The sequence below is a fragment of the Elephantulus edwardii genome, unplaced genomic scaffold (assembly GCF_000299155.1).
Source record: "Elephantulus edwardii isolate Elephantulus edwardi_28Jun2011 unplaced genomic scaffold, EleEdw1.0 scaffold00049, whole genome shotgun sequence".
NCBI lineage: Eukaryota > Metazoa > Chordata > Mammalia > Macroscelidea > Macroscelididae > Elephantulus > Elephantulus edwardii.
In genome coordinates this window covers 16229416-16244379 of record NW_006399799.1, presented here as the reverse complement: position 1 = coordinate 16244379, position 14964 = coordinate 16229416, and the positions used below count along the sequence as shown (strand labels likewise).

General features: G+C 49.4%; 1 protein-coding gene across 2 annotated transcripts in view; it reads left to right on the top strand.

Moving 5' to 3' along the window:
- SLC2A1 (solute carrier family 2 (facilitated glucose transporter), member 1) overlaps positions 1 to 13319 on the top strand; it is a 31827-nt gene extending 18508 nt beyond the window's left edge. For both annotated transcript variants that reach the window (XM_006886536.1, XM_006886537.1), the window contains exons 3-10: positions 7063 to 7223; positions 7362 to 7602; positions 8312 to 8474; positions 8569 to 8756; positions 9038 to 9142; positions 9496 to 9597; positions 11542 to 11745; positions 12285 to 13319. In XM_006886536.1, coding sequence (XP_006886598.1) covers positions 7063 to 7223; positions 7362 to 7602; positions 8312 to 8474; positions 8569 to 8756; positions 9038 to 9142; positions 9496 to 9597; positions 11542 to 11745; positions 12285 to 12485 — 1365 coding nt within the window. In that variant the 3' untranslated portion in view covers positions 12486 to 13319. The remainder of the gene's footprint in view (positions 1 to 7062; positions 7224 to 7361; positions 7603 to 8311; positions 8475 to 8568; positions 8757 to 9037; positions 9143 to 9495; positions 9598 to 11541; positions 11746 to 12284) is intronic.
- The last annotated feature ends 1645 nt before the right edge of the window (positions 13320 to 14964 follow it).

The window sequence follows — 14964 nt, the reverse complement described above, 5'->3', positions numbered from 1 at the left end:
GTCAAGTCCAACTCACAGTGACCCCCTCATTGTGTTTTTGAGGCTATAATTCTTTTTTTTCTCTCTCTCTCTCTCTCGGGTACTGTCAAGTCGGTTGGACTGGCACTGGAGGAGATTGCCCCTCCTCCTCCAGCAGAACATCTGGTGGATTCGAACAGTGCACCTTCGGGATTACAGCGCAGCTTTTTGCCACTAGGCCATCAGAGCTCCCTGAGGCTATAAATCTTGATGGGAAGACACTTGCCCATCTTTCTCCTTCACAGAAACTGATGGATTAGAACTGCCAAGTTAGCAGGACAACACTTAATTAATGCATTCTGCCACCAGGCTTCCTTCTAGGGTAGGAAAGAGCTAATGGTTAGGATGCAAATAATGCTGTTAATTATAGAAGCTTGGCCTCTCCAATAAAACAGGCCCCAAAGGGCTTCCTCCTGGAAGTGGTTAATTAATCATAACATTATCTTAAATGTTTACAAAATACCTCCCCACAAATTATCTTGAAGCAGTCCTACAAGGCAGGCAGGTCTAGGCCACCTGCCTCCTCAGGTGAGGAAACTGAGGTCAGGTGAGATCATCTAGAAAGTGAGAGGCTAAGCGGTGGGCTCCTTGTCCCTGTGCTGGTCCCAACCCCAGCATGTGAGTGACGGCGACACCCTGTCCAGGAGTCTCTCTGGAGGAAATAAGGCAATGGGGGTGAGCGAGCCCAGCCATAGAAGGGGTGAACAGACATGGACTCCTGACCACCATCCTAGGGTGATCTCAGAACTGCCTTAAGCCCAGCCCCAACTCCAGATGGGCTGAGTTACCAACAGGGATGACTGATGTCCTTTGAGAAACTGAGTTCCTGGCCAAGGGCCGATGTCCTGTGTGTCTGAGAATGAGACATCCTCAGAACCCAGATAGACGGGACTGGAAGGAGCCTGATGGCTAATTGGCTCAGTTCTTCTTGTTCGACAAAGGAGGAGCATGGTCTTCTACCAAAAGAAATAGTAATTCAGGTTCTCATCATAACCTCATTAGGCAAGCACTAAAATTCCATTTATAAGAAAACCTGGGGTACAGAGGCGTTAAGTAATTAAATCAAGAGCATAGAGCCAGTAAGTGGCAGAGCTGGGATTGTGTTTGGGCCACCGTGGAAGGAATGGCAGTTCTACCATGTCAGCCTATCACACACTTCGAGCCGCCACACTGCTGGTCCCTTGCGCTTCACTCCAACTTCCATGCTGAGTCAAGCTTGGTCATGCACAGGTATCTCAACAGAGTCCCACACACAGTTGCACAATCTCTTACACCATCATACCCAAATCATCTCTTAAGCCCCTTAGTTACATTCATGGCTTGTTTAGCATTTGGTGGCAAATCTCTGCCCTCAGCCCTGTGCTGGGCATCAGGGACACAGATAAATCAGACCTGAGAAGCTCCACATACTGTAGTTAGCTATGTGAGGCCTGTGACAGAAAGTGGACAGGCACAGTGAGAGCAGAGAAGGGGAAGGAGAAAGTACTGCGTAACTCTTTGGTTGTGAAAGACGGTCTGTGCATTGTAGGATGCTTAGCAGTATCCCTGCCTCTACTTACATCTAGCTTCCAGAAGCACTCTGAGTATGACAACCAAATGTTTTCAGATGGTGCCGAAAGTGAGCTTCCTCCACTCCCCCCACTGAGCCAAGAACCACTCCAGTAGAGAAAGGGGTAGTTATCAATCAGGAAGATTTCTAGAAGATGGTGCATAATTTGAAAACTGATGAATAACTCACCAGGGAGAAGGCCACAGGAAAGGCACACATGAAGCCCAGAGGTGGCGTGTCCAGGTAGTAGGAGTCATCTTGTCTGGCAGAGGAAGGATGTATGAGTCATAGTGTGGGTGGGAAGCAGGAGACATTTTACTGTGAGGACAGTGGGAGCCAAGAAAGGCTTTAGGCAGGAGTGGGTATGGTGAGACAAAGTGCTCTCTGGCTGCTGGGAGACCCTGGAGACCAGGGACCAATGAGAAGGCTAGTTAGGGTAGGAGCAGAGAGAGGCCTGGCCTTGATTTGCAGAGAAGCCATGTTCAGGGCTGGTCCAGAGAAGCAGCCTGGGAGGTCAGATCTGATGCTGCCGGCTTAGAGCCCAATTTTCCTCTTTATCTGGCTGCCTGGGACTCTCCCGCCAGGCACCAGGGGAAGGCCCAGGGGACCCAGCAGCCAGGGCTGTCAGTCTGGCCCCACCAGGAGCATCTGGTTCTGAACTCCCAGCTGGCCCCAGGGTGTGGCTGAGTTGCTGTGGAGATCCAGCTCTGGACTGGGAGTTGGGGGATGGGGAGGGAGAGAACAGGGGTCACTGCCAAGCTGAGGGACTAAACTGGACAAATGGACTCTTTCCTCCTTCCTGGAGCTCACCGTTTTGGCTGGTTGTTTTAACACTTTCATTTCCACAGTAACATCTCGAGAGAGAAAGGAGAGCCTTGAATAGGGGGTCCCTGCCAGCAATGATCTAGGAGATGTAGGCCTTTTGGGGCACAGGAAGGATGAGACCAGCCCGGGACTCTAAACACAACTGTTTCTGCCAGAAGGGCCTCTTGACATAGGTCTAGAATTCTAGATCAAGGGTTGGCAGGAAGGCTAAATCTGGCTTGCAGCCTGGATTTATTGTTTTGGTGTGTGGGTTTTTTTTTAATAGCCCATGAGCTAAGAACGTTTTTTTCTATTTTTCAAGGATTGCTTTTATAAAAACAAGGTAAATATCCCAAAATGTCCACGAGTGACCTGCAGACCTTAAAATACTTTATATCTGTCCTCTTACAGAGAATTTTTGCCACTCTTTACTCTAGATCACTTTGACTTACACACTCCTCAGTGAGAGGGAACTACCCAAAGGGGGAAGGGACGCAGGCAGTCTTATTCTCTGGGGCCTGAGGAGCTCTTTTCCACTGAGCTGAGATCTGTCCCTGGAGCTCCAGACACTGGGACTCCACAGACTTGTTGGCCCTTCTGCGGGGACAGCCAGGCAGGGCTCTGAAGACAGCTTCACCCCCACACTCCCTGCAGCAGGGCCCTGTCACCTTCAGATTCTTTCTTGCACTGTAAATTCCTTAGGGGAGTGCTTTGTCCTCTAGCAATTAAAAATGGAAAACCCTGTCCCTGATGCACTCCTGAAGGTCACAAGAATCACAGTGACGAGTCATGGCTAATTACCTCTCGCCATGTGCTAGAGCATGCGCTCCGCCACTCGCCCAGGCCCAAGACAGGGCCTGGCTGCAGACACTGCCTGGGCACAGAGAGGAAGTAAGTGCTTCCTCCCAGACAGGCTGACGTGTGGTCCTTCACCCACAGCTGCATGGGCAGAGGGAGGGGTGATTTCCCAAGGATCCAAGAGCCAGAGAGAGCAGCCTCCTCTACTCCAAGAGAATGGCTGAGGGATGAGAAATTACTTTTTACTGGAAACCAGCTGGTCCAAAGGCTCTCAGCTCTGCGGTGATGCTCAGTGTCCTCCACACCCCCCCCCCACCTTACCACCCTGGGCCTCGTGCCCCCCAGGTTCAATGAGGGGACTAGATAAGAGATCTCCAAATACCTCTCAACTCTAGAACAATTGCCATCATGACTGTTGAGTTTGTCCCCATCATGCGTGCACTTGCACAGACCCCTGGGGCAAAGAGGTTGTGAAGATTGGGGGAGGAGCATGGAAGCAGGAAACTGAAGATGGGCTGAGCCTGGTGCATTTTGTGCAGAGGAGGAATTCATGGTGGGAAGTGGAATCTGGCTTTGGTGGGTGGGAGGAGTCAGGAGCAGGAGCCAGGTGCTTCGAGGTAGAGCAGTGAATTGAAGTGGGAGGCAGAATAGATAGAGCCTGGTGATTGAGGTGCTAGCAGAATTAAGGCTAACTCCCAGGCTGTGGAGAATTCATAGCTGGCCTTCATAAACCTGAGCCAGGACTGGGGAGGCTGCCTTACCTGGTGGAGACTTGATCTGTGAGATCCTCATGTTGTAAACTCTTCTTTCCAATGGGCATTCCAGCTACTTCTAGGGTTGACACATGAGGGCAGAGACTAAATGGAAGAACATCTCAAAACCTTCTTCCTCAGTAGGAATAGAGCACCAGGCTTAGCTGCTCCTTCCCACAGATCTCAGCCCCCCAGATAGGAAGGCAGGAACCCATTGCTCAGTCTTTGCTGCTGGAGGTGGAGGAGATGAGCCTGGGACCAATGTTCATGTGAAGGGGCCTGGCTGCCCATCCTTCCTACAACCAGAATCAATCCATGAGGCCCTAGTCTTGGACAAGGTTCAGTCCCTCTGCATTGTGTTGCCACAGACATAGGACTGACTTACTGGGAAGGAATTGTGATAAGACATTTATCAACTGCCTCTGTATCCCAAGCCAAGTCCCGAGAAAAGAGGCTAAACCTGCGATGTCATAAAAGAAAGTGTGCACACTGGCCCCTGTGTTACACCCTTAAGCTCATTTAGGTAGAAAATCTCCAAGACTTCATTTAGCACTTATTTTATTTACTCTTCTCTAACAATCCCTCAAACTCTAACAAGTTCCCTCAGCTGGTTTCTTGGCACGTTTTAAAAACTGTGCTGAGCCTGTATGACATAAGCACCTGTATTACAGAGGAAAGGGGAAGACCCTGAGAACTATGGAATACACCCTGAGAACTATGGAATACAAGAATGCAAAATACAAAAGCCGCCTGGGACCAGTCAGCACAGGCACAAATACCTTTCCATGCCCCGCAGTGAGCCCCAGGGACTGGCTGCTTGGGCCAGCAAAATGAGAGTGACAGAAAGGAGGAAGGTGCCCACCCAGATGTCAGAAAAGTTTGGGCCTCTGAGGGGTGAACCTTCTTTATCTGGACAATTCCCTTATCTTGGACAGCTTGTTCTCTGCATAGCCTGATAAATGGGCTGTCACTGTCCCCATCCCCCTCTGAGGCCAGTTTTATCTCAGAAAGAACACAAGCATTGTGCTTTGTTAAAGTTTGTCTTCACTCTGCCTCCAAGAGAAGCAATTTCTAGGAAGAGAACTCAATGCACTTTACTCACAGATTCCCCTCCATTCCCTGACCAGGACCTCCTAGCCCCAGCTCTAAGACAGGCCCTGGTTTCATGTTGCCTGGGTTCCTTGCATTCAGGAAGGACAGAGCCCTGGAAGTCAAGAAAAGCTTCTCAAAGAGGGAACCTTGGAGCTGGATCACAAAAGTTTTCAACAGGGCGCGTCATAGTGCCTTCTAGGCAGGGCCAGCGATGTCCACAGTGGCATTGAGTGGAGGTGCAGCTGAAGCTGACATGGTGGGGGCAATGGATTCATAGCTGACTTTCTAGCAGCTTTTTAGAAGTTGTAAATTACATGGGAGGAGATTGCCAGTCTTTCTCCCATGGTGGATTCGAATGACCTGCCTTTGGGTTGACAGCCCAACTCCTTATATACTAGGCCATGAGAGTCCCCGATGTGTTGGGGTAGAAGCCTTGATTTAAAAATTACAGTGTAGGGACTTGATTAGATTTTCTCAGAGTTTGAAGCAGTATCTGGGTCAGATTAACTTTCGGGGTCCCCTGACTTTCTTTCATTAACTTAAGGCATTCTCACTATGTGGCATGGTAAAGCTCAGCAACACTATTGCTAGTTACTATGTATGGATAGATGATAGATAAATAGATAGATAGATAGATAGATAGATAGATAGATAGATAGATAGATAGATAATTAATAGAAAATACATAAAATAATAGAGGTTCTTGCTAGTTACCATGTGCAAATGCCACCATCTTGGATTTGAGCTGTTGAACCCACAGATGGAGCTGAATTTGGTTCTGTCCATATTCAGAGCACAGGTTCCGACCCACTGCACTGCCTGACTTCCATGAGGACAAACAAGTAGATCCTTTCCTACATCCCTGGAGTTGGGCCTCTGTCAGGTGTCTGTGGACTTGGCATAGATCCTGGCACCAGGGAAGGCAGGCTGGGGAGAGGCCAATAGCCTACTCCAACAGGAAGGGAAGTGCCTTGGGGCCAGGTCCAGCAGATTCCATGAGTATTCCGAGGACTGTGGGTCTCAGTTTCTCCCTTGGCAAATGTGACTAGCCACAGCTTCCTTTTGCTGCCCACCTAGGGCTGGGAAGTGTGAGGGGCAAAATCAAGCAATAGCTGCTGAGGTTGGCGAGGCTGCACACCACTGTGTGCATGTTTGCAGCGTACATGTGGGGCTGGGTAGTTGGACTACAAGTAGTGAGGGAGAAGGGAGGGGCACATAGGTTTAGGTCTGGCTGAAGGCCTTGAATATAAGCGTGGTGTGATGCTATGTGCACACAAGAACCTCTGTTTCTATGTACTTTGAGCTTGTGCCTAGCTATGTGTGTGGCTAGATGGGTCTGCCTAGTCCCCTGGCGCAATGTGTCTGCACTGCCCAAAAGTCTATAGTGAGTGTATCCAGGCAAAACCGGTGCTGCCTGCCTGCCACATACTTGGGATGCGGCCAGGCCCTCCCCTGGGTGGAGGCAGGGCTGTGCTAGGACAGGTGTCTAGTTCCTGGAACTACTTCCTTGTCCTTTGCCTTCCCGTTTACCTCCCAGCGGGGCACCTCAAGAGGGGAGGAGACTGTGCCCTCTTCAAGATGAAACTCTCAGACTCAGGTAGCTTGCCTTCCCCTTATCAGGGCTTCAGAATGATAGAACCTGGCTCCACCTGTCCAGCTGTACTTCTTCCAGCAAGGGTGTGGGGATCAGGCGGGAGCTGGGGTGAAATTAGGAAAGGGGCAGATGGAGAAGAAGCACTTTCCCCCCTCTACTTGTCTCTGTTCTTTCCCTGGACTTTGCCATCACATTTTGCAGCAAATCCCATCAGGCATGTGAATCCATGCTTCAGGGGAAGTGTGAGGACTGACACAGCTCCCAGAGGGGAGTCCAACCCATAGTTTCTCACTGGGGGACCTAAGCCCATATAACAGGGAGGGAACATGGCGAAGATTATGCCGTGAGATGGCTAAGCTAGCCCTGGAGCCTCTCCTACATCCCATGGTGGAATGACCTTGGAGGGATCCTCCTGGCCTCGGGCTTGCTCACCCAGACTGTTTCCTCCCCTGCAGGTGATCGAGGAGTTCTACAACAGGACATGGATGCACCGCTATGGCGAACCCATCTTGCCCGCTACACTCACCACGCTCTGGTCCCTCTCTGTAGCCATCTTCTCCGTGGGAGGCATGATCGGCTCCTTTTCAGTGGGCCTTTTTGTTAACCGCTTTGGCCGGTGAGCAGACGGGGTCCTGGCTCTGCCCCCTCTTGGGAGCCCTCATCTGTGGGGAGAAGGTGCCGTCCTGACCAGGGAATCCCAGTTGGGTTGGGAGGCAGGGAGTTTGCCCGACCTGACCTGTGTCCCCTTCCCCAGGCGGAATTCGATGCTGATGATAAACCTGTTGGCCTTCCTGTCTGCGGTGCTCATGGGCTTCTCGAAACTGGGCAACTCTTTTGAGATGTTGATCCTGGGCCGCTTCATCATTGGGGTGTACTGTGGCCTGACCACGGGTTTTGTGCCCATGTATGTGGGGGAGGTGTCACCCACGGCCCTCCGAGGGGCCTTGGGCACCCTGCACCAGCTGGGAATCGTCGTCGGCATCCTCATTGCCCAGGTAAGTGGCCCCTGGTCTGCTCACCACCACTGTTCCATTTACAGCTTCATTGACTCTCGGTTCTGTGTTCAATACCGTCAGAGCTCCCCCAGTGTAGGCCTCCTAGGCAGTCTCCTAAACCACTGAATCCAGTTCTATCAAGTTGACCCCGATTCACAGCAATCCTGTGACAAGAGTACAACTGCCTGATAATGTTTGCATGGCTGTAAATCCTTACAGAAGCAAATGTTTCATCTTGCTTTCTTCCTTGGAGCTGCTGGTAGGATCAGCCTCTTACAACCCTGCAAAGAAGGACATGGCCCAGGCCCACACCCAGGCCCCAGCAGACAGCTCACTCACAAATCTGCCAACCTCCTTAGCTCAAGAGCAGGTCCAGATGGCTTGAACCATCTCACTCCAGCCCACTCAGCTTTGTGTCCTTTCCCTTCCTTACTTGTGGATCTGGCCATAGTGACCAGGCTGCCCATCAGCTCTCCAGCCCTCCCTGTACACAGTGCCCTCCTCCCCAGACTCAAACCCTTTACCCTGCTGTGGCAGAGCAGCAGCTCCTGCCTGCAGAATGTGAGATTTTCCTCTAAAGCAGCAGCTGTAGCACTGTGCAAAGAGCCTGACCCAAAGCAGAGGCCACTGTGGGTGGTTGGACAAGGAAGTGGGGGTTCGGGCTGGAACCCCAAAGTCACTCCCAACATCCTTGCTTTTTTCCCCTTAGGTGTTCGGCCTGGACTCCATTATGGGCAATGAAGACCTGTGGCCCCTGTTGCTGAGTGTCATCTTCATCCCAGCCCTGCTCCAGTGCATCCTGCTGCCCTTCTGCCCCGAGAGCCCCCGCTTCCTGCTCATCAACCGCAATGAGGAGAACCGGGCCAAGAGTGGTACGGCCGGGTCCTGCCCTACCCTGCTTCTGAGCCCACTCTGGGCCACTCTTCCCACTCTGAGCCACTCCCACCTTCCCTCCGGCTCCCTCAGTGCTGAAGAAGCTTCGAGGGACAGCCGACGTGACCCGGGACCTGCAGGAGATGAAGGAAGAGAGCCGGCAGATGATGCGAGAGAAGAAGGTCACCATCCTGGAGCTGTTTCGCTCAGCCGCCTACCGCCAGCCCATCCTTATTGCCGTGGTGCTGCAGCTGTCCCAGCAGCTGTCAGGCATCAATGCTGTGAGTGTCCCCACCCACCGTTTCCTGTGGCCCCGGGCCAAACCATAGGTCAAAGTGTATGCTATGACCAAACCCCAGACTTAAAACAAGAAAGCCTCTGTCAAAGAAGGCAGTGCCCTTTAAAAGCACAACCCACAAGGCAGTGGGGTTACTGGTGCTGCATCCACTTGCCTGAGCAGCATTTCAGTTTTGTTTTTTATGTGTTCTGTGTCCCACTGGTACAGAGGTAGTGGGGAGGCCCCAGTAGCCAGCCGAGCTGTAATGACTTTTCTGTCTGGTAGGTCTTCTATTACTCCACAAGCATCTTTGAGAAGGCAGGTGTGCAGCAGCCTGTGTACGCCACCATAGGCTCCGGCATTGTCAACACGGCCTTCACCGTTGTCTCGGTAAGTCTTTTGTTTGCCATCAGGGTATGGCTTGTGGCCTCAAGGTTTCACTTGCCAGGAGCCAAGCTTCATTGTCCCTGGCTCTATAAATGTCATCTCATTTCATCTTCAAAGCACCATGTGAAATTCATTGCTCATATCACACAGCTGAGGTCACTGGTGCGCACAGGGGTGAAATGATTTCCTAAGGTCACAGCCAGGACACTCAGGTCTCTAATCCTTTGGGGCCAGCTCTCATCCCCTCACCTCGATCTGGCTGGCCCCTAAGTCAAGCACCAAAGGCCAGCTTGAGGGTGGAGGATTTGGAAGGGTGCTGGGCAAGGGCCTGGTGCTGACACTCTGTCTGCCCACAGCTCTTTGTGGTGGAGCGAGCCGGCCGACGGACCCTGCACCTCATTGGCCTGGCTGGCATGGCGAGCTGTGCTGTGCTCATGACCATTGCGCTGGCACTTCTGGTGAGTTGTTGCCTCTGGAAGGGAAGTCTGCAGCAGGGTGACAGACAGTTCATGTGGGACTTCAGATCCCTACACTTGCCTTGATCCCAGCCCAACCTGACCATCCAAAGGCCGAGATAAAACTGCTGTCTCTCTAGGTCCTCCCTACCTCAAGGTTGGACTTTACCTTCTACTCCTCCTCAGACTTACATGAAACTTTTTTTTTTCTATAATTATATTTTATTAATTTTCATAAACATTTACAGAGATTTTGGGCTTCCACTCATTCATTGTTGCACTATTCTCTCTACCCTCCTCCCAGTTTGTTCTTGTCCAAATGCCATAGTGCTTGTCAAAGCCAGTTCTGATTAATCTTCTTTGTCAGTGTGTCCTTTGCCATTCCCTATCACTCCTCCCTGAGAGAGACTTCACCCTGAGTCATAAGGAAAAGGGGATGGCGTATTCTCTTAGCTACTTACTGCTGAAAAGGGATGCTGTGGGTTTCAGGGTGAAGATCTTCTCTCACTACTCTAAAGGGCCCCTTTGGCAGTAGGAAACACATAGAATATTATGGAGATTGATTTTGGAATTTAGATGCACTCTTATTGATTGTGCTTGGCTGTACATGTACATATCCTTGAAGATGTATCATGGGGGTGTTGCAACCTAGAAGACACAAATTTGACTAACAAGTTATAAGTACATGAGTCCAAAAATTATGGAAAAGTAAAAGAAAAGATTCTTTCATTGTTTTACAAACCCTCCCCCAGGTCCCCTCCACCATGTAGCCCTCGCTCTAGTCTCCTGTGATGACAGAAATACCCAGTTATATCTCTCTTTTAAACGGTTCTCTCCCTCCTCTGTTTCAGTGCAGTATACATTATTGAACCCATCTTACTCAGTCTCTCCCCAACCCCAAGGACAGTCCCATTCTACAACAGTGGCATCATGTAATATTTGTCCTTTTGTGACTGGGATATTTCACTCAGCATAATGTTCTCCAGAGTCAACCATTTTGAATAATATTGCATGAGTTCCTTGTTTTTTAATGCAGCATAGTATTCCATTGTGCGAATATACCACAGCTTCTCTAGCCATTCGTTTGTTGATGGGCACTTAGGTTGTTTCCAACTCCTTGCTATTGTGAACAAAGCTGCAATAAACATGGGTGTGCATATATCTGCTTGGATGTCAGCTATGGTCTTCCTTCTTCCCAGGGAAGAGAAACTTCAACTAATTTTTGAAGCAGTTATTCTTCAGAAAAATCACTGAAGCATAGAAACACACCCTGTCCCACCTAGTTTTCACAGTCTGTGTGCAGTTCCCATCATTCCTATTTCATATGCAGAGAATCCTACAAACAGTTTAGTAATGTGTTAAGTAAAGGATGGAGCGAGAAATTAAACTTTAGCTCTGCTGACCACAATCCCGTGACTAACAACTGGTAGCCGGTACCAAACACTTCATTCTTATACAAACGCCAGTCATCCAAACTCGGGATGAAGAAAACACTGTTATTCTAGTATTACAATTAAGCCAAGGCTTGATGGGCCAGTGATGGCCAGGATGCTCTGCTCGAAATGAGTGGCACCTCTGGGACTTGAATCAAAGCCCGTTCCCCAGGACCAAGTGCCTGATGCCTACCTCATGCAGGCCCTGAGCTGGCCATGTTACAGACCTTCCAGCATACATCCACTCTCATGCCTGGGTCTCATTCTGCACTGCATTAACAGAGAACCCCAGAGGCCTCTTCTTTGCATCCCCTGCCCGCACCCCAACACACAGCATGTTACCATTCCAAGGGAGACACAACCACTCTGCAGTTCTGAAATCATTCTAAGTGAGGAATTAGAAACAAGGTACCTGGGACACACAGCAAAACCAGAATCAGCCCCAAACCTCCTGCCATCCCGTCCAGAGCCCTTAGTGTAATCTAATTCTCCCTCTCTCCCTTATCTGCTACAGGAGCAACTGCCCTGGATGTCCTATCTGAGCATTGTGGCCATCTTTGGCTTTGTGGCCTTCTTTGAAGTGGGCCCTGGCCCCATACCATGGTTCATTGTGGCCGAACTCTTCAGCCAGGGTCCTCGCCCAGCTGCTTTTGCTGTTGCTGGCTTCTCCAACTGGACTTCAAATTTCATTGTAGGCATGTGCTTCCAGTATGTGGAGGTAAGTATACCCCCATTGTCTCTCCCTCACTCATGCCCTGTTAGATATAGATAAGCTTTGTAGGTATTAAATACAGACACTAAGTTAGAATATATTTAGACCAGCTTGTAAACATATCACTTTACTGCCTCTGCAACTTACCTAACCAGATAGGAATGGCTGGTTTTCAGAAATGTGCTTTTGATGTGTGCTGTGCAAAGTGCTCTCCTAGCTGTTCTTGCTATGATTCATGCTAAGGAGGATATTAAGTCTCAGAATCCCAGAGTCACATAGCTAAAGGCCCTAATCTCAACTCCAGAATTCTTTCCCTCAGTTTTGCATTGTGTCCTATTCCTGCTTTGTAGTGGGGACCTGCTCTCAAATTGTGAGGATGCCCATTGCATGCCAGGTGTAGTGAGTTTCGTGTAACCATCACAGCACCCCTGGGTTGTAGTAGGGGGTTCCCTTTTTCCAGTCAAAGGTACAGAAGTGACTTATCCAGGGTGCTACAGCCAGCATGTACAGCCAGAAATCTAACCAAGTATACGTCTATTTTTCAGCAACTCTGTGGCCCCTACGTCTTCATTATCTTCACTGTGCTTCTAGTCCTGTTCTTTATCTTCACCTACTTCAAAGTTCCTGAAACCAAAGGCCGGACCTTTGATGAGATTGCTTCTGGATTCCGTCAGGGGGGAGCCAGTCAAAGTGACAAGACACCTGAGGAGCTGTTCCACCCCCTGGGAGCTGATTCCCAAGTGTGAGGCCCCAACACCACCAGCCCGGCCTGCTTCCAGCCGCCTCAAGGATCCCTCAGAGCATGAGCAGCTGGACGAAACTTCCACACTGACAGATGTCACCAGAGCTGGCCGGGCCTGGGGCTCCCTTCTTCAGCCAGCAATGATGTCCAGAAGAATACACTGGATATTACTCAAGACTTTAATGGCTCCAGGATTTTAACAAAAGCAAAACTGTTGCTCAATCTATTCAGTTAAGCAACAGGTTTTATAAGGTTTTTTTATTACTGATTTTATTATTATTATTTTTTTATCAGCCAGAGTCTCCTATACCCACAGCTCTGGCTCCACTCTGAATGGTTCTGTACTGAGGGTGGAGACCAGGTCCTCCTCAGACACATGCCTTCTTCACCAAGCTAATTTGTAGGGCTGGACCTAAGACCAAGAACATGCTAATAGAAATATGAACTACTGAGGTTCCTACCCCAGGAAGTGGCAATGGTTACTCCCTCTGCTAGCCTGGATCCCTCTGCCCCAGGGATCAGGCTCCACTAGGATTCATCCATTCCCATCTCTTCCTACCCAACCACTCAAATTAATCTTTCCTTGCCTGAGACCAGTTGGAAGAACTGGAGTGCAGGGAGGAGAGGGGAAGGGCCAGAGTGGGCTGCCAGGTTCTAATCTCCTTTGCACTGAGGCTAGATGATCGCATGAGAGGAGTGCTGTGGGAGGCTGAGAACTCACTACTCAAGAAGACATGGATACTCCTGCCCTGCTATGTATAGATGGAGGATATTTATATATACATATATATATTATTTTTTTGTTGTCAATATTAAATACAGACACTAAGTTATAGTATATCTGGACAAACCAACTTACAAATATTCCACCTCACTCCCTCTGTAACTTACCTAAACAAATATAAAGGCTGGTTTTTAGAAATATGGTTTTGAAATGTGGTTAAAGGTAAAAGGATCTGGATGGGAGTGGGAGCAGTAAGTGTGTTGTAACTACTTCAGTGGCTTTATGTAGCCTTTATTAACTCAAAATAGTCCCTTCCACTCTCTGGCCAGTGCCTTCTGTTATTCAAATATCCTTGTAGTCTATTACCAAGGCCTTCAAGGCATTACCATTTTCCTTCTAAACATAAACATGCTAGCTGGTGTTAAATGATGGCCATGTGCAAAACTTGATGGCTCAGGTCTTGATAGGTAGGTAGGTATTGTTTCAAATGTAAATAAAGTAGGTACTACATTTAGGGAGCTCTGACAGCCCATGCTTAAGGGCTTGGCTGCTACCATAATGCCAGCAGTTTAAACCCATCAGCCAACTGCTCCTCTAGACAATAGTTGGCAGACTTGCTTCCTTAAGGATAACGATCCATCTTGGAAACCCTATAGGACAATTAGACTATGTTCTCCAGGGCTTGCATATCCATATCTGACCCAGAGGTCATGTGCCTAAAGTCTTAAGAGCAGCAAATGCATCATAAAAACCACGCTTTGAGCAATTTTTATCTCACAGTTCCTACACCACCCCCAAAGAGAAGAAACTTGTTCATCTAGACCCAGGGAGCTGTCAAGCTGCCTTCTCCCATTTGGCTTTTTAGAAATGCTTCTCTATCTCCAGCTTGCACCCTCTCTAATGACTTAGATTCCCCTCCTCTCCCTGAATTTCAAGCCATGAAGGTGGTGCACTGGACTAAGCAGTGAACTGCCACCTGTATGTCGGGTTCAAACCTACCAGCCACTCTTCTAGAGAAAGAGCAGTCTGTTTCCTTGCTGATTTTACCACCTCAGAAATGCTTTGGGCATTTCTGTGCTAGTGTCACTTAAGAGTCAGAATCCACTCAGTGGCAGCGAGTTTTAAATGTATTATCAATGCATGCAAAGAACTTATTTGAATTTCCCATTCCCACCTCAAGCTATAGTCAGCAGGGTTTCATGACCCTAGGAGCAGTGATGGCCAGGTGAGAGGCTGAGTGGAATGCAGGAAGCTTATCTGGTGTCCCTCTAAAGGCTTCTAGTGAGCAGCAACCCTGTGGAACAATCTCTGAGGACAATGAAGAGAATGGAGTCAGGGACCAGGGTCAGATAATAGCTAAGGTGTGGAAGACAACAATGGGAGAGAGACACCTGAGGGCAAAAGATAAATGGCCCCAGGGCCCTAGATTTAATGTTAGGGCCACAGCACAAGGATGTTTGCAAAGTAGAGGGCATGCCTGGAAAAAGACCATCAGGCTGCACTTGCAGCCCTGCCTCTTTGGGCCCTGGTCTAGCTTTTTAAGTCTGGGTGAAAAAAATGGCCCGTGAACCTTTAACTTTGTTGTCTCCTCGCACTAAACGCTGGGCTCATCCTGGGCCCGCCCCTAACCGTGCCCCACAATGCTCTAGGATACAGCTTCCGGTCCTCAGGTGCTTTTTTCCCCACCTTGGGATCCTCAATTCACCATGAATGTACAAGATTGACGCTGTAATTGCTGGAGGCGACTGTCCAGCGTCTC